At 43.8% G+C, this 18,882-nt stretch overlaps 1 protein-coding gene and 1 long non-coding RNA gene across 3 annotated transcripts in view; one reads left to right on the top strand and one right to left on the bottom strand.

Annotated features, from left to right (window-relative positions):
• Positions 1-8,709: 8,709 nt before the first annotated feature.
• LOC124349519 overlaps positions 8,710-18,882 on the top strand; it is a 21,109-nt gene continuing 10,936 nt past the window's right edge. The window contains exon 1 of one of the 2 annotated variants that reach the window (XM_046800195.1): positions 8,710-11,048. In XM_046800195.1, the coding sequence (XP_046656151.1) occupies positions 9,893-11,048 (1,156 nt within the window). In that variant the 5' untranslated portion in view covers positions 8,710-9,892. The remainder of the gene's footprint in view (positions 11,049-18,882) is intronic. The other variant, XM_046800196.1, reaches the window with a different exon arrangement.
• Positions 16,614-18,882, bottom strand: part of LOC124350502 — a 19,918-nt gene continuing 17,649 nt past the window's right edge. The window contains exon 3 of the long non-coding RNA XR_006921034.1: positions 16,614-16,643. This is a non-coding gene — a long non-coding RNA (uncharacterized LOC124350502). The remainder of the gene's footprint in view (positions 16,644-18,882) is intronic.

Below are 18,882 nucleotides of genomic sequence, written 5' to 3'. Positions count from 1 at the left end.
TTTTTGGTCAATTTGCGTCGATGGGAATAATCGCGCCAAAATATCTCAAATAAAATACAAACGACAAACGGGACCGGGGTAGTATAGTAGCAGTTTGATGTAGCCGAAAACACAAACGACAAAAGAACAAAAAGGGGCCATCACCGGGGTTCTCCTGAGTGCTGATGGTGGAGATCCGTATAGTTTGGTGCCAGCAGCCCCGGCATTTCTTTTCAAACATTGTTGGAACGTATATACGTCTTATTTTTTCCTTTCTAATAGACATGTTTATCAAATATCATTTATAGATTATCTAACATCAATATCTCAATCTAAAATAAATAATAATAAGACGCCGATATTTCATATTAATTAGACCGACTTCATAGACATTCGAATTCTCTTTTCCATCCGTGACAAAATTTCCAGATGGATCGATTGAGGTCCGCTTCTCTTTTTCTTTGAAATAATTATTCGACACTGGATGTGCGGTTATATGATCTCACCCAGTTCTGTCACTTGTTCCTCTCCGTCCGCCGACAGTATAGCCGCTGGTTATTTGATGGGCGGCCCATCACCCAACGATTTTTTTGTTTGGTATTTTTTTCCTGGCCGATTCCACCACCACCACCACCGGGCACACAGCACAACTTTGGAATTTACGAGCGACGAGCTCTAGAGAGAAGAGCGCGCGGTTGAGCGTGTGAGCGCAATTTTACGCTCCACTGAACTTTTTCTCTTCCAACTTTTGTGTGTTGCGCGTTCACATCTTTTTTTTCTTTTCTTTTTGGGTTGTTGTTGTTGTTGTTTCTCTCTCACCGTGTTCCGTCTGCGGCCGATGTGGGTTGCGGTAGGATACACGCCCGTCATCGCCACCATTTCTCGGTTGGCACCAGCAACAACACACCGTAGTAGCCTATACAGAGAGGCTTGTACAGGCGATTAAGAGAAAACCTTTCCCTGCTATCGACAAAATAAAATATGGCCTAACTATCTCGTCATTGACGCACACACCGGCCGACGACGACGACGCTATAATATCGACGGCCAGCAACACACCTGCGCCCATTCTATTACACACATCAGGTCGGCGGGCACAAAAAAAAATTCATCAGTTGTTGCCCGCAGGGTCTTCACGATGTGCAAGCGTTTTCCTTTCCAATTTTTTCTTTTTTCTATATCGGCGTGAATATTAGACGCATAAAGGCGATTCTCGGTAACGAACGCCCCTCCGGCAGTGAACGTCTTTAAATCTATAGTCGAGAAAAAATAGAAACCCAATTGATTCCGCACAGGAATATAGCGTATCAAATATACAAAAGGAAAAATAGTTTGAGCGTCGGACCCTTACAGTTGCTGAACTGCGCGTTTGGCTGGGAAAATAAATGTTGTCCACAAAGCGTTTGAGCAAAGCGGATTCCTGGCATAGATTGCGCGTTTCCATTCTGCGGACCCAAGGAGGAGAGAGACTCTCAACTGTCTGAATAGTTTCGGAAATGCTCGGAATCTCTTATCCAATTATGGGATCAGGAATTAAAATTTTTAAAAAAGGGGGGCGAATGATTCTATGATGGAAATAATAACGGGGCCGGCCAAGATATATCGATGCTGGACATATTCGTTTAATTTTTTTTTATATTTTCGGTAGAAAAGAAGAAGAAAAACCTGTGCTTGATCGTGTACTCGATTGCCCCCAACCGACTATACAGTTGTATGATATAATCTACTATATATCCTACGCTGGCCATTTACACATCTCGATTTTGGTTCGATTCGACATGGAGAAAAACACTCAAAAGAAAAAAAACGGCCATTAAAAAAACACGTCCGGTTTGATTATGTTCATTTTTGTTTGGGCAGAAGAAAAAAAGAACCGAAATTTGGGATGATGGCCCTTTCACGAAGTGAAACGGGACGAGCTTTTCTGTATAAGGGATTCTTCTAATCGGCCAAATTATTATATGTAGTACTACGTCGGGCGATTGCCAATCTTGATGCCCTTTTTTTTAAATGGGTTCGGCGAATTTTTTCGGTCGGAAGTCGACCGACAAACAACAGCAGTCGATTGCCCATTGACAAATTCGAACTGAATTGATTCCGCGTATTTTCCTGGCGTTTCCACCAAAACCGATGTGACAAGTCTATTTGAATTTTCGCCCCTGGGGAAGGGGGCTATGTCGACCGGAAAATACCCAGGATTCATTCATCTTTTTATTCACGAATTTGAACGATTAAAAAATATCAATCAAATCACACCAACAACAAAAAATACTATGCATATCCAAATTCGGGGTGGACATTTTCGCTTTTCTTTCGATTCATACAAAAAATTTGGAACTTGCTTCTTCTTCTCACGATGACAATTTAATCACCCAATTAGCGTCGTTGTCGTCTGGGCTCTGTCTATAGACCGGAATTTCCAGTCGGTTCTTCGCCTGTTGGATTCGTTCAATTCAAGTGTCTGCTGCTGTCCGTCATCCGTCGTATTCCGGGTTTCATTGTGTATCTGAGCAGCTTTCCCGGGAAACGTTTTGAAAATAAAACCGGCGATGCCAATCATATATCGTCGCAGACTCTCTCGTGTTCAAATCGTAATTAATTCGGGAGAAATCATCAATTTTTCTCCGAGAAAATTCGGGTAAATAGCCTCACCTAACCCAAGTTCCCAACTACAAATGGATTAAAATCCAGTTTTTTTTAAATCAGCAATAATTTCGAGTTGGCAATAAAATATTCAAAAAAAAAAAAGAAAAGAAAAAAATCCAATATTCTATTAAAATTTTCAATAACTCGTTCAAATTCATAATAATCTCGTTTTCGAATTTTCTTCTGAAGAATCCATTATCGATAGTCATCTCATCCATCCGACGCAGCAAGTGCTCTGCTTCGATCCGTCTGTTCTCAAAAGCATCAGCCAAAATGTGGCCGGAGGCGGACACGCTAAGCTCCATTAGCATGTTACGACTGTATAAGAGAGAAGAGATAAACCTAATCGACAAGTCGCTATTTGCTGAGACTGCGAAGAAAAATCCGCCAGCAGAGACTCCCGACAAGCGGTCAACACACACACACACACGCACACACACAGATATCACAATTCGATTCCAGGGTTATTTCACAGTCTGGAATTTATTTTATCTGCGGGTTTCATGCAAATTTTGAATTCTGCTAGGGGGTGGGGGGACTCTTCGGCGTTACTTGTTCAGACGTAAACGTAATACAATTTAATTATATTTAGTTACTTAAAAATCATCCCGGTACCGTTCAGCTATTTTCTTGGATTTTTTTGTGTGTAGTTAGTTTAGATTTAGGGGAAGGGTGCGATTTTTAATATCGATATCTTAATTCTAAAGAGTGGTTAATTAGAATACGAGTGTCGTCTGCTTGACTGCTTTCGTTTCACAGTTAAAGAGACGAAGTTTCAGCTATTTTTTAAGTTATTACAGAAAACTTGACGATCATTTGTTTAAAAAACGTGGCTGCACGAGAAATAGCAGAACAAAAAAAAATGTCGTGTCGTGTGTCGTGTGAACTTTGGTGTCGTGACTCCCCATGCTCTCCCCTCCATGCTATTTCTCAGGTAGATAAAATGAAGATTACGAATGGAATGATTTTGGGAGCTTAAATACAAGAGTTGAACCTGTTCTAAATGTGTGAAATGTTAGTGCACCTGACTGCAGTGACTGGCATTGATCATGTGTGCTCCCTGCCAATGCATGGCAGTCTCTATTAAACTTTGTTAACTCTTTTCACCTATTAAACTTTTCCTTTGTGCAAATTTCAGGGCTGGGCCAGCCTTTGTAAACACAAGATGTGCAAGTTTTGATACTGACCTGTCACCACCAACCATCCCAGTCTCATCGCTTGGGTATTAGAGATACCCTTTAGATTTTTCGTTATTCACTTTTATTAACCTGGGAACTGCTAGATTATGTAATGATGCCTTCACTCACTAATTAACAATCAGGGCTTACCCACTGTCTCATTTTCAACTTTCCCCAGTTACTTGTTGTCAAAATTTTTTTCGTAACCCATTTTTTTATTTTCTAGATAAACAGCATGTCCAGTTTAATTGGGAAAACTGTGTCGTCCTCGTGTACAACCATGTGAAGGTGGTTGTATTCACGAGGACTCGCTTTGTTTTTCCTATCCTACCTGGCGTCAACTTATCTGCGGATGAGCACTTGTGGATGCCTGGCTGTGGATTTCCCGGGCTACAAGGTAGGACACATGTTTCTCTAGTCTTCCTTTTTTTACTCATTCGGTGGCGTTGATTATGCCATTGTTGATACGGAGTCACGATTATTCATGAGCTAAGCAGTTGACTGTCAGAACTGTTAATTCTCTCAGTTTGGGTGGATGAAATAACTCGTAACGACTGCAGATCAGGCTTGTTTTCTACTACCTCACACTTTGTCTGTGGGTCTAAACAATTCAATTTCGTAAATGTTGAACTTTAAACACTTTTAAAGCAATGTGCAAAGTCTCTATCAAATTGTCTGTCCAAGAAGGACCTGCGGCCACACACGGCCACCTCCTCGTTCGATTTGATTTTCCCTTTTGACTTGTTTGGGTTTCGTGAGTGAGTTGAGCAATGAGCATCTTGTGCGTGTGTGTGTACCCATGTCTGGTGTGTGTGTGTGAACAGACAGTGCGGTTGGTACATTAGCGAAATCGTCTACATCTCAGCCAGACAAACCGGAGCCACTTAAACGGGACCAAACACACACACACACACACACACACAAAAGCGAACAAGAAAACCAACAGCAGCCACGCCCTGCGGGGGGTTGGTTGGTTGGTGGTTACAAGTCCCGAAAGAATATATACTATATCTATCTTCTATATAACTCTTAAACTATATCATAGTCATAAAGTAACATGACTATTAGACTCCACCATGGCTCTCGATCTAGGTCAATGGTCTCCTTTTTTTAATATTTTTCTGACAGAAGACTAAAAAGAAAAGAAAAAATCTTTTTGCCAACTTTTTATTGGCAATTTTTTATTTACTTTTGTGCGGTTGTTGTTGCTGTTGTTGTTGTTGCTGGGATATTAAATTTAAAAAGAGGGCTGGAAAAAAAAATGGCTGGAAGGGGGTTATAAAACTTGGCCTAACTGATGATATTATATTATCCGGCCAAGCGGAAGGAAATTGGGGGGGAAAGAGATTTGTTTAAAAATAAGAAGAAGAAGATCTTTAGCGCGTCCGATCTTCACTCCATCACGACGGGAGACGAGTGATGTGTGTGCCCGCCACCCCCAGTCGCTCGTGGGTGGGGCCACCACCGCCACCAGCACCCGGTTCATTGCCAAACTGTTTTTCTCTTTCCGCGTCTTCATTTCCCCGACTCTCATTTTCTTTTTCCAGCCCGTCACACGGGGTGTGGTCGACGACGGACACGACCCACCCTCTTTTTTCTTTCGACTATGCAAAAACTGACGAGAGACTCTTACCACCTCTCTTTTTCTTTTTTGTCAGCGCGTTGACCAAATATATTTAGAACTTTAGCGCGTGACGCTCTGAAGTTGCTATCCTGGCTTTTTATTTTTATTTTCTTCAACAGTTTTTATTTAAATTATCATTTTTTTTTTTTTGTAACTGTTTGGCTTCAGTGATTACGGATCGTTTAATTGAATTTGGCGCCGTAAACGTTTTGGCAGGGTCCGCTCCCAAAAAGTTTGAAAAAAAAATTTCTTTTTAAATTTCCCGCGAAAAAAAAAAATCCTCCTCCTGCCATTTTGTTTTTTAAATCCTGGCCAAAGACATTGAGATGTCATTTATATATATATATATATTCGGCGCTCCCTTTATTTTTTTTTTACTTATATCTTCTGGCCCGTCGTTTTTGTGCGTCTCTCCCGGACGAACGAACCAACGACGATCTACGATGATTCCGGTTGAGACGACGCGAGAGAGAGAGAGCAAACGCCATGCCAAAAGTTAGACACAGTGGGACTCCCGGACCGTCAGTCGGTGTGTGTGTCCGTAAAACTCTTTTGTGATCTCTTTTCTTACTATCCATTTCCTCCTTTTTCCCCCCTTTCCATCCGCACGACGACGACGACAAGTCTTGTTCCATCCCTTGTTATAATAAAGCACTCGCCGATTGCTCAGAGGCTGGTTGTGTGTGTCTCTTATCTCCTGGCTGGCTCTCTATTCCGTCTCTCTCTCTCTGTGTGGCACAGCGGAAAAAGAAAAGAAAAAAAGGGGTCTAGCTCTCTTGTTATTCTTCTTCTTCTTGTTATACCCTCCTCCTTTTGCCTGGCAGCCGAGCAGCACAAGCCGAGCAGACCGGATAGTTTACGAGGCGGATGAAGAGCGCCGACAAGTCAGCAGCAACTCTCCCATTTTCCCATTTTCTTTTTTATTTTGAGAAAAAAGATTTTGAGTTTTCGGGGGGACTCCGATCGACTTCCGTATTAAGAAGAGGAAACGCAATTTGATCTTTCCGCCATCTGTCAATCGAAATTCATGCGCTAGCGCGGGAATGACTTGAAGACTTGATTATTATTAAGGGCCGGCTATAAAAGAAAAGAAAAAAAGCTTTTATTTTTTTTCTTTCCGTCCGTCCGTCCGTCTTGGCAAAGAGCCGATATTAAGTCTGTGAGTTTCTTCTTCTGACTTTTGGGTGGGGGGGGGGGATGAGTGTTCCATCTCGTCGGGTCGTCGAAGACACACGGCCCGAAACCCGCAACGTCCGCGCTAATTTTAGTCGACTTGTTTTTTGTCTTCCGTTAAAAACGACGACGGGACGCGGGCGCTTCGTGTGTTGACTCAGTGGGGGCAACCTCCAAAACGACCAAACTTTTTTTTTTTTTTTAAATGTAACTCAATCTCGAACAATACGAGCGCAAAATTTAAGAATTATTATTTTTTTTTTTCTGCCCAGTCATTTTTGGCCGGCCCAACAACAACAGCGATGTAGTCACCCGTCCGTCTCTCTCCTCTCTTCTCTCCTCTCGCTAAATGAGTGTAAATATAGAGACGTATAAATACATGAGACGAGTCGAGATGGCCGTCCGCCTTCAGAGTGGACATTCATTCCGGTTCGGGGTGGGCAGCAGCAGCAGTAGCAGTGTCGCATCTGGTGCGTGATCCATCATCACTCGCCTCCTCCACCCCTCCTCGTCTGCTGCTGCTGGACTGGCACCCAATCAGGACTGCGTCGAGAGAGAAAGTGAAAGAAAGAAAGAAATTGAAACGATGACGGACTTGGCTCTCATCTTGTTTCAAGCCCAGCAAAAGAGAGGGGAGGAGCCTCCTAGTCAGGAGCTAATCTGCGCAAAAAGGAAAAAGAAGAAGAAGAAGAAGAAGTTTTGTTTCGCCGGCCATTCATCAAGGCGAAAGTCCGTGCAAGCGGCGACACAACAATGTCCACGTCAGAGACACAGTCTGAGAGAAAAAGAGCGGCGGCGGCGGCTGCTGCCCGGCTCACTGTCGTTTCGTGCTGGACCGAGAAAAATAAAATAAAAGAGTTTGCCGGGTGTTTTTTCTTCTTCAACGGCGGACAGCAGTGAGGAGGGGGGGGGGGATAGAAGAAGAATAGAAAGAAACGTCGTTGTCTTTGATTTTCTTATTTGATGATGTATACACAGCAACCAAATTCCAAAAGCTACTACTATAAGACACACACACACACACACTCTAGCTCTTTTTCTTTTTGTTATTTTTAAAATCAGAATAAAGAAAATAAAGAGTCCAGCTCTTTGCACTTGAGATTAGGAGGGACCGGCATCACACACAGCCAGTCACGTCAGTCCCCAGATAGATTTTATTGATTCTTTTTTTTTTGTTTTTCTCCGGTAAAAAACTGATCCGGTCGTGAAGTACGACTCGAAAAAAACACATCGCTGTAATAACATCCCGTCCAGCTGCTGCTGCTGCTGGCCGAGTAGTAGTAGTAATGCTGTAGGTGATATAGACAGCTAGAGAGAAAGAGAGAGAGTGGTTATTCTTATTCTTCTCTGTCAGGCAGAGATTAGCAGTTCAGTTTCTTGTACGCCACTTTCTTGGAGGTCTCTGCCCACTTTGATTTTATTTTTGTGAAGAAAAAAAAAGATTATCAGTCTCTGAGAAATGGGAAGGAATATAAATAAATATGTAATCCTCTGCGGTCGGGTTTTTTTGCGGCGCCAAATCAAACGGGCACACACACACACAGAGCAGTCGAACGTAATGTAACAATGGCCGGCCAGAATCTAATGCCAACCGCACAGCATCTCACCAGCTGCCACTCGATTCACGGCCAATACCTTTTTAAGGTATTCAAACTTTTGTCCGTCCGTCTGTGTGCGTATGTGTGTGTGTGGGGTTGTTGGTGATTTTTTTTATTTTCTCTCAGTGGCAGGCATCGATCTGCCGAGACTGGCCCATTACAAGTTTCCCAATCATCTGATGGATGTCGGAGTCGTCCGACTGCCACTTGATTGACGGACTTGTGTGCGTGTGATTTGTCTGCAACTGAAGATATTTTGGGGTTTCTTTTATTTTTTAAGTTGGCCGTTTTTATTCGCTGGCCATTATTAACCGGAGAAAACCAAAATCAAATCAAAACGATTTGGCGGTTTCGACTCGTTTTTTTTGAATTTCTTGAATCAGATGTTTTGATTCGAGTTCAATTATTTGATTATTAATAATGTTTAATTAAACATTGATACGAGTGTGAGGGGGTTTAGTTGTCATTTGGTTTGCGATCGTCTGCGATCAGAAAGAGGCGGGGCCAGGAGAAACCCTGGAGCGCGCAGCTCGGCGGTTTGGGTTCGGTTTTCAAATGGGCGGAGTTTCGAACGGGTTTTTTTTTTATTTTTCTTTTGGCCCGAGTCTCTCTTTCTCTACACGTCTACACACAGCACACACAGCCCGGCTATGTATATACGCTAGTCTTACTACACACTACTACTACTACACTCTAGTAGAGAATATATAGTCAAAGGCTCTGACTGACCGGCCGGGCATAGAGCGTTAGACTGTCGAGACGAACGCAGTCGGCAAAAGAGAGAACCACACAGAGAACAACATTTTGTTGAAATTCATTTCCCACCCGACCCGAATCGAATTTGATTTTCGTTCCCACCAAATTGTTTTCCCTTCACGACAAAAGAAAAAGAGGAAAAAACAAACAAAAAACAAAACAAATTTAATTGTAAAACATTTCCCGTTTTTTTTTCCCCAAACGAATTTCAATTTTCGAAACATTTTCGCGCCACCCCAAAACTGTTCAAAAAAAATTTTGTAATTTTTGAAAACTCATTTAATTTTTTCGGTTGGGGTTTTAATCGGCTGGGCGAAAAAATCCGCGCTAACGGAATATCTGTTTAAAAAACAAAAAACAAGTGCCGGTTTGAAAAAGATTTAGTGAGCGCGCTCCTTTTTTTTTGTTGAAATTATTATTTTTGTTTGAAATTTTCTCATTCACGACATTTTGGGTTTAATTATTCCGCTCTGATTTGTCGACTGAAATTATTCAAAAAAACGGACCGAAAAAACTGGAAAAGTGAATTTTTTGTTTTTCGGCTGAGCTTCTTTCTGGTGTTTTCGTGAGTTGTTGTTGTGTTGTTGAGTGGTTCGTGAGTGAGAGTGGAAAAAAAAAAAATCAAAATTCAAGAGAAAAAGTGATTGGTGTGAGCTGGTCGTCTATATAGGCGGGCGATCGGCTGGACGACGATGTGATCGTCGGGACGAGGATGTCACTGACGACGACGGACCAAAGAGTCAGCAGCCTCAGCTCCTCCAGTTCTATTCCTCGTGTCCATCACTGTTGCCCGGCTCTGTTGATTGGTGGTGGTAATAATCTCAATCGAGTCGAGTTCGCCGCCCTATGGCCGGTCGGTCTGCCGCGCTGTTATGGCCCGTCTATTTGTGCTCTGAGCAGCAGCAGCAGCAGCAGCTGCCGTCGCAGTTGTTTCCGTGATGCCGGCCGACAGCCACCGCAAGCCAAGTGTTGCTGGACAGTGTCCGCGCCCCGCGCCGCGACGACTTGCCGACCATCCCAGCCGGCCGCTCGATGATCGGCCCATGCCGCCCATCCTCGACAACCCCAACAGCAACAACAACAACAACAACAACAACAGCAACAGTATGACGAATCGGATGCGATCGGTGATTGTGAGCGACACGGGGCCACCGCCGTTGGGGCCGTTGCCGGCCGTCGCCCGCCGACGATGGACGGGATTAGCCGCGGTGGCCGTGGTGTTCGAGTGCTGCTGCAGTAGTAGTGATCGATTGAGAAAGAGCGTCCAGCTGCCAGTGGTGCTCCTCCTTTTGGTGATGTTGTCGGCCCTGCCAAACAGTTGCACCTCGGCCGCCTCCATCCAGCAGCAGCAGCAGCAATTGCAGCCGGCCAGCACTTTGGCGGTCGGGCGCAGCAGCCGAGCCGGACAACACAATCGCCACCATCCGACGACGACGACGACGTCGAGATCCGTCGTCCCATCCAATCGGCTCCTGACGGAATGCCCGTGGCTGGAATGGGAGCCCAACAATAGCGGCCTGTCCGTCTCCGAGTCGAGTGTGCAGCACCACCAGGCGGACATGGCCGGCACGCGGGCCTACATGGCCCCCGTAGTGTTTGAAGGCAAGGCCCGTTCCAGGAGCGACGGGCCCGTCTACCGGGTCACCTTCGACGTTGTGACAGTGTACAAAGGTGAAGTGGCCCTGACCGGCTCCCAAGTGCGCTTAGAATTCAAAAGCGGAACAACAACAACAACAGCAACAACAGCAACAGCGGCGGCTAATTCGAAATCGCTGCGATCGTTGAGTCACAATTCGGCGACGGGCCGCTCTCGGACCTTATCGGCCGGTCGCCGGATCAGTGCTAGTAGTGATGGTGCTGGCCAAAGTCCAGTTCGTCGCCGCCAGCCGGGCCAGGGCCAGCAGCCGCACCATCACCGTCACCAGCACCACAACACGCGCGAGTGTCTAGTGACGGCCGAGATCCGGACGGGTCGGCGCTACCTGGTCTTCGCCGCCCATTGGGGACCCAATAATTTCACGGCCTTTGGCTCGCCGTTGGTCCACACCAAGAAGAGCCTCAAAGATGTGCGGTCGACGCTCTGCCCGCGCTGTGGTGAGTCACTTTTTCTTCCTTCCTTTTTTTTTTCCTATTTTGCCCGGCATATAAGAAGAAGAAAATGCTGAGCGAAGGGCGGCCGCCCATCAGGAATATATCATCTCTCCCCCCCTTCCTTTTTGCTGCTGTGCTGCTCTTTTTTGGCTCCCGAAAGACGAAAAATTGTTTCGTATTTTTGTTTCTCTCTCGTTTGTGTGTGACACAGTGGCGAGCACATCTGGCTCGACTCGGTCCCTCACACACTGCTGGGCTACTAGCTCCTGCTGGGCTGGTGGGGAAATTCAAACTTTTTTATTTTTTCTCTTTTTTTTCTCTCAACGGGAAATTTATTTTGGGAAGCTGGGCCAGCCAAACGGTGTGTGTGTGTATGTGTTGCGGGGGGGGGGGACTCTTTCTTGTTTTGAGTTTTGTGTGTGTGTGTGAATGTTATCTCATTTGGCAGCGCCAGCTGAAACTTCCACACACACACACGAGAGAGAGAGAAAGAGAGAGGAGCAAACATGAAATTTTGAATTTTTTCGGGGCTTTCACCAGAGGAGAGGAGACAAACAAACTGTGGGCAGTTTAAACAGTTGCCCCTCAAAAAGATATTGGCTTTTTTTTTTTTTTTCGGCCGGCAATTGTTTTATTTTTCGTGTTACCAATAAGGGTGTGGTCCTCTTCTTCTTCTTCTTTCAACTTGTCTAACCCCAAAAAAAGAAATTCGGGATAATGTGGCGCGCGTCGGTTTGGTTTCTCTGCCCTTTTGTCGGCGTCGGTGTTTCTTTTGTGCTCGCGTCCGTCCACCACTTGAAGGTGCACACATCGACTGGTGGAGCTAAGAAGAGGGTAGAGAGAAAAAGATAAGCCCAAACCGCCGGACAAGAACAACAAAAGGTTAGGTTGCTTGCACACACACTGAAAGGAGAGAGAGAAAGGTGTGACGCAATGATTTGCTGTGTCGGGTCGCAGAGTTTTAAGACTCGAGAGAGAGAGCTGGAACAGGTGGAGAGTGTTCCATCAAGGGTGGTCTATCGGTTCTACTAAAAATGAAAATGAAACCAAATCAAGATCGGATTTTTCAAAATTTCAAAAAAAAAGAAAAACTCGTTTTTCTCTCATCTTTTATGTAACTCTCGAATGATTTTTCTTTTTCTCTCCCCCCCCCACACACACATTTATAATCGTCGGCTGTGTGTATAGACCAGCCGGGAATTATATTCGACGGCATGTCTCTCTCTCTGGCCGTCTGTGTGTGTGTGTGTTGAAACGTTGGTGGCGAGGAAGGAGAGGGGGGATGATATTATTATGACGAGTTATTATGGAGCTTTTTCCGTCCGTCGTCGTCTGAGCTGGGCGCGTTGGAAGATTCAACGGGCAAATGCAGTCGACTCTTGCTGTTGCTCTACAATTTTTATTCGTCTGATTTCCTTGTGTTTCTTTTTGAATTTGAATTTCCCGCCGGTGGAAATTTCCACTCGCTCATTGGTTATCACGCTCGACGGGATTTCCCGTCTGTGTCGCGGGCTTATGTTAGATAACATCGCCGACGTAATGATATCATTCCAGCCCTTGTTAATCAATCAACCTAAAGCGAGAAAAACAGAAAAAGAAAAAAAGAAAGAAAAATGAGAAAAACTTTCTCGGTTGAATCAGAGATCCCCCCCAAAAGAAACAACTTGTGTCTGTGACTCGAGCGTGTACCTCGAGCATTTTTATGGTAGACACACACCAGGTCACTTCCGGTGGAGCTCCTGGTGGTTCTGGGGTTGTATAGTCATCGGTTTTTTTGGGGGGATAACAAACACAAAAAAAAAGACCAGAAAACTTTTGTTTCTTTCCGGTCCTTTACCTGTTCACGTCGAATTTCTCTCTCTCTCTGTGTGTGTGTGTACAACACACACAGACGAAAAGCAGCAGGAATGTTATACCTACACTCAAACAAATGACGAACGACTGGAAGAGCGGGGGGGAATTGTATCATAAATCGGAGCCGCAGTCGGCTGGAACGCGAGCGTAACAATAAAGCTTCAATGATGACCCCGCCCCCATCGACTTCTTCTTGATTTTATTTTTCTCTTTTTTTTCCTCCATAAAATTTAATTTAAAAAAAAAGGGAAAAAAAATCAAACTGGCGCGAGAATTGAATTTAATAGACAATCCAAGTGTCGGTATAGTTCCACTTTTGAAATTTTTCTGGGGTGGGTGGGTGGATGGATGGAAACGGGAGCTGATGGGCCCGCCCAGGGCGATCGAGAAAGTCTAGACGGCCATCGGCCATCACTGTGAGCGACCGCACCCATCTCAGACACACGCAAGACGAAAATTGCCGAGCTACAAACTTCCGGTCTATTAAAAAAATGGAAAGACATTTTTGAATTTTGAATTTTCTTTTCTTTTTTGCGCGCGCGCGCTATTTAAATTAAATTCGAATATCCGGCTTGAACCGGAAGAATTGGAGATGAACACATATAGAACGCCGACGCCACCACCCTGTGATTATTACGCACAAGGTGGGCGGATGTGCTGATGCATAACAAAAAGGATCCCGTCATGGCGGAACGGACCCCGAAACTTCTTTTTTTCTTTTTCTTTTTCTTTTTTAAAAAGGGAAAATGTGTCTAGCGGAAACAAGAAATAAAACCGAATTGCGTCATAGGAAAATTACGGTTGGGATATTGATTGATTGGCTTCGATTGCGAGTGACATCACCGCAATAAATAAATTTAAAAAACAACAACCCAAATAATTTTTTTTTTTCAAGTATTTTATAATGACGCAATTTTTTCGTTCAAAAATAATAAAAATAAAATTCCAAACCCGTTGGAGATTGAAGAACGAGTCGGAATATTTCAGATTATACACGCAGTGTGTTGTATAGACACTAGCGCGCACACACACATTTGGGTAATGGAGGGCGCGGTGTTATTGTTACGTGTTATCGCTTTGACCAGTGGGTGCTGTTTTTTTTTCTCTCTCTTTTGACTCTTACCAGTTATTGAGTACGGGGGCCAGCAAAATGTACATGTCTTTTTTGGTTTGTCCAGTCGCCTTTTATTTTATTTTTTTTTGCTGGGAATTGTTCAAGGTTTCGTCCGCCCTTGAAGGAGAACATCAGGGACATTTTCCCATCGATTGTCGTACGCCAGCACGTCAACGTAGTAGCTCTCGTTTGTTATACATTTGAATATTATATGAAAACAGAAAAGAAAGAAAAATGTGCCCAGGCTGATTAGTTTGATTCATGCCGGCCTTTCTCTTTCTCTCTCTGGTCGTCGGATATTGACTTTTCGAAATTCTTTGTTGCATCAACCCCCCCCCACCGTTGGACCCAAAAGTTGTAAAGTAACAAAGCCCATGTTCTTCTTCTTCTTTCTCCTTTGGTCCGTCTGTTCGCCTCAAAAGCCGCGACGAATGATAGCAGATGGACCCATCCGTCAAGGGCTCTCTCTCTCTCTCTTCAAGCGCTCGTCAAGTCGTTGTCAAGGCGAAATCAGCCACACAATCTCTTCTTCTTCTTCTTCTTCTTCTTTCCATTCGCCTTCTTTTTTTCCAAGAAGGTTAGACGCCAGGAATTTTCTGGGAGGTTTTTGTTTCTCCTTTTTTTTTATTTTTTCCAAATATTTTCCAAGGGGAAAAAATAAGTGAAACAGCTGGACAACACGTTCGCCAACAAGTCGTTTGTATATTCTAATAGTTGTTGTACTTGTTTTGTTTCTTTTTTTCTGTTTTTGAAAAAAATTATTAGAGTCGACCAGGTATTTGATATAGAGACATGTGTATAACCTATTTTTTCTTTGGGCCCTCTCGCCCGTCTCTCTCCTGCTGGCCCAGCGCATACCCCTATACACAGCTACACATACGCTGGGGAATTCGATCAATTTCATCCCGTTTTCTTCGAGTCTAATCAACACACGCCAAAAAACCGTATAGATGAATTAAGAAAAAGAAGAGAGTTGAAGGTGTTCATGTATTCGATTCCTCATTGATGGCCACTGCTGCTGGGCTGGCGCGGTCGCTGTGGTTTTTTTTTTTATTTTTTCAAATTGACCGCGCGCCGGACCCATCACCGGTTGTTGTTTTTTACACGATCGTCGTCATATCATTCCCGTTTTCTACATGTATATATTGTCTCTCTCTTCTTATGTACATGTTGCCCTCCTCCCCTCCAGACATTTTTTTAAAGTTTTTTGTACAAGGAAAGAAACTTGGTCAAAACGCACTCACGCGGCAGATGGTCTCTTTCGATACCATACGTGACCATCTCCCGTACATTTTTCTTCTTTTTTTTCGTGTGTGGCTTTTTTTTTTTTTGTCTATTGAAAAAATTGAATTTTTTTATTTCAATTCAAATTTAGCGCCAATTTTTGGGGGTTTTAAAAATTTGATTTGGAATATTTTAAAATTTGAAAGATTGAAACGAGCGATTAAAAGGTCTATCGATATTCTCAACCCCCCCCCCCCCCCAAAATCCATTTCGTGTGAAATAGCCAAGCGTGAGTGTGTGTCGGACGTCAATTGAACGCAGTTCGTGACTGGTGGGCGGTATTAAATATATTCGCCGGGAGAGACTACCGGTGATGGAGAGTGTCTCTCAAGTGCTATCGCAGAGTATATAGAGCTATACCGGGCCATAGTCTATACATCTCTAGCTGTTGCGTGCTCACATCAGGCATTATATATATATAGCGCGCGCGGCGGTCGTTGATATCTCTATCACGCCCGCGCCCGCCGTCCGTCCGTCCGGTCCCGATAGATGTGATGCGGGGGAGAGCCGTCTACAATGATTAGCATTGACCTTGTTTTTTTTTAGAAATAAAATGAAATCAAAATGTTCTTTCGGCCCAACGAGACGGCCATTTGTGTGTGCTGTGTGCTGTGGGCAAGCGAAGAAGAAGAATTTGTCCGTCTCGTGAGTCCCGTTTTCTGGCTATTGGGTAAATATCGAAAGGAGGACCTAGTCAAGAAAAGAAGCCAAAGGAGAAGAAGACGATCAGACATGTAGAGAAGAAGAGGAAAGAAAAGCCAAAAAGAAAAAGAAGAAAAAAAAAGGACGAAATGAAAAATTGGTCAGAAATCCAACGGATTGGAATCCAGTGGGAATTTAAATGGAATTAAAGACATCTTTTTTGCTGCTGCTGCTGCTGCGCCAGTCAGTCAGTCAGTCGCATCTCGTTGTCTATTCTCTCTTCTCTTATTCTTTTCCTCTTCTTCTCCTTCTTCTTCTTCTTGCTGGACACTGCCGCCGTTTATATTGCATTCAACTCACGCGTGAATCTAAAAGAGATCCCGACCGACCGAGAGAGAGAAGAGGTCCTGGCCCGGCTGCTGCTGCTGCTGCCCGGCTGCCAACAAAAAGAAAAAGAGACAGACAGACAGAGAGAGAGAGGACAGATAATCCCTTTCACGAACGAAGAAGAAGAAGAAGAAACTTATAGCAGCAGCAGCAGCGGCTAGGGTGTTCTCCATTTTCTACACTCGTTTATTGTTTTTGCTTTTTTCTTTTAAAAATAAAAAGAGAGATATAGAAAATTATAGTGGCGCAAGTGCTGGTCGTTTGCTGGCGTATAGGGCGCCCCTTTTTCTGTTTTTGAAAAAAATAAGAATTTCTCTCTTCTTCTTCTTCTTCTTCTTCTTCTTCTTTCGACCAAAGTTAAAAGAAGAAAAACAGAAAGGAAAGGAGAAGAGAGACTTGGTTAGACATCTGCGTGCTGAATATCCAATGCCGAGAGATTTCTCGGCAGGTTCAAACTGAAATCAAAAAATTCTTTTCGTTTCAATCAATTCCACCGTTTCGCCTTTTGTCTTATTCGTCGGATTTTCCTTTGATTTCTCCACGAGTCCCTACGTCTGTGTGTGTGTGTGTGATGTTGGACTGGTCGCATTTTCTTTGGATGGCCTTTTTGGCCTTTGCCATTTCGATGGTTATCGCCCTGATGCGAGGTGACAGTTTTCTGTTGGTTGGACCGGCGTGAACGACACGCAAAAAAATAAAACAAAAAAAAACAGAAGAACCGGACCGCCGTCCAAACAGTATAGGTCACCTGGTCACACGGTGGGATTCTTTTGCGTGCGAAAAAATAACAGTTGTTTTGAAAAAGAAACAAAAAAAAACTATTACGTACATTCCCGGCGTGAATCACAAAACATTTGTTTGATTTGTTTGATTGAATTCACTTTCCAGTTGTTTAGACGCCATCAACTCTGCAGCAGTTTGCAAGAGTTCTCCCTGTGTGTGTGTCTATAAGAGTTGACGGTCAATCATCAAGGTGTGTGTGTGTGTAAAAGAGATGCTGGCAGTGGTAGTAGTAGTAGTAGTACATGATGGGTGGGCCGGTCAAATTTTATTTTTGAAAAGAAATCACGGCGACTTTTCTTATATGTAAGAAAAAAAGACATGATCAATGATGAGGATGATAAAAGACTTTTTTTTTTATTATTATTTTACAACCGGAGGAAAAAGAAATGAAGCGGCCACCTGTGCGCACCTGGTTTAGATAAATATTTTTATTTTATTTTATTTTATTTTATCCTTTTTTTTGCCCAGTTGTCCTCCTATATAGCTCCAGGTATGTGGATGGCTGGCGGGGCCCCGGCACACACACACACACACACACACAACTCTTGAGCGCGTAGATTCCATCCATCAAGGGATCGTAATCGAATCATTATCATCGGTATACTTTTCTTTCTTCTTCTTCTTTTCTCTCGGCGAGCCGATGGGCGATGGCTTATCGTCAAAATGGCGGCGGGATAGACCAACGTTTGGGTGGGCGCACGCACACACCATCATCAATACACTTTACTCGTCGTTTTCGGGGGCCTTCCTTGGTTGCTGGACGCCGCCGCCGCCGCCGTCATGACCAAATTCGTCCGTCCGTCCGTCCGTCGTCCCCACAGAAAGGAGAGAGGGGGGGCTCCGCATTCCTTTTGACTAGAAGCTTTCTTTTATATACGTGGATGTCCATTTCAACAGTGTCTAGTTCTTCCTCTTCTTCGCCTTCGCCTTCTCCATTCCGTATGCAAATGTACACAAATGCCCCACAGCCAATCAACAAACAGAAAGGGAAGCACCCCCCCCAACCCCACCCAAATACAAAACATTTTCTTCCGTTTCATTTCGTTTGATTACACAACGACACAAATCGATTGAATCCAATGTCAAATAATCTTTTTTTTTCCCCAGGGGGGTCTCCTGGTGATTGAAATCAATCATTTTTCTAACGTATAGTTGATTTAGTAGTAGAGAGTATGTATAGTAGTCCCTGGACTGCGTGTTCAACTTGCAACAGTGTCACATGCATTTTCTATTTTCGTGTTGCGGGAATGAACCAAAATCCCCAAAGAAAGAAAAACTGAGAAAAATCGTTGACATTTTCTCCTTGTCCTGGACACCTTTTGGCTGGTCGCCCTCATCTATCGAATAGAATATAGAATATAGCTAAGGGGAAATATGTGTGACATTCCAGCAGCGCACACACACACATGTCCTATATCGTGACTTGCACAAGTATATATAGGGTCCGTGCCTGTATGTTTCCAGTCAAAAGTTTAAAAAAAAAAACAAACCCAGAAATATGATGGAAAACGAATCAAATCGAAACATAATCAAGAACGGACGACGTCGGACGGAATCGAACATTTCGCCGCCCCAATCAACTCTCCTCTACTTGACCTTAATTTCCGTCCGTCGTGAAAACAAATGCTGCACACATTCCATCGGACGAGACCGCAAGTGTGTAAGATGTACACACACACACACACGGTTGTACACATTTTTATCTATTTTCTAAATAAAAGAATCGGTGGAAAAACCAAAAAAGATAAGAGAAAAAAAACGAAAAAAGTTTTG

Source organism: Daphnia pulicaria, chromosome 7 (genome assembly GCF_021234035.1).
Source record: "Daphnia pulicaria isolate SC F1-1A chromosome 7, SC_F0-13Bv2, whole genome shotgun sequence".
Classification (NCBI taxonomy): domain Eukaryota; kingdom Metazoa; phylum Arthropoda; class Branchiopoda; order Diplostraca; family Daphniidae; genus Daphnia; species Daphnia pulicaria.
Note: the sequence above shows the minus strand (reverse complement) of the source record. Positions and strands in the feature narration are given on the sequence as shown.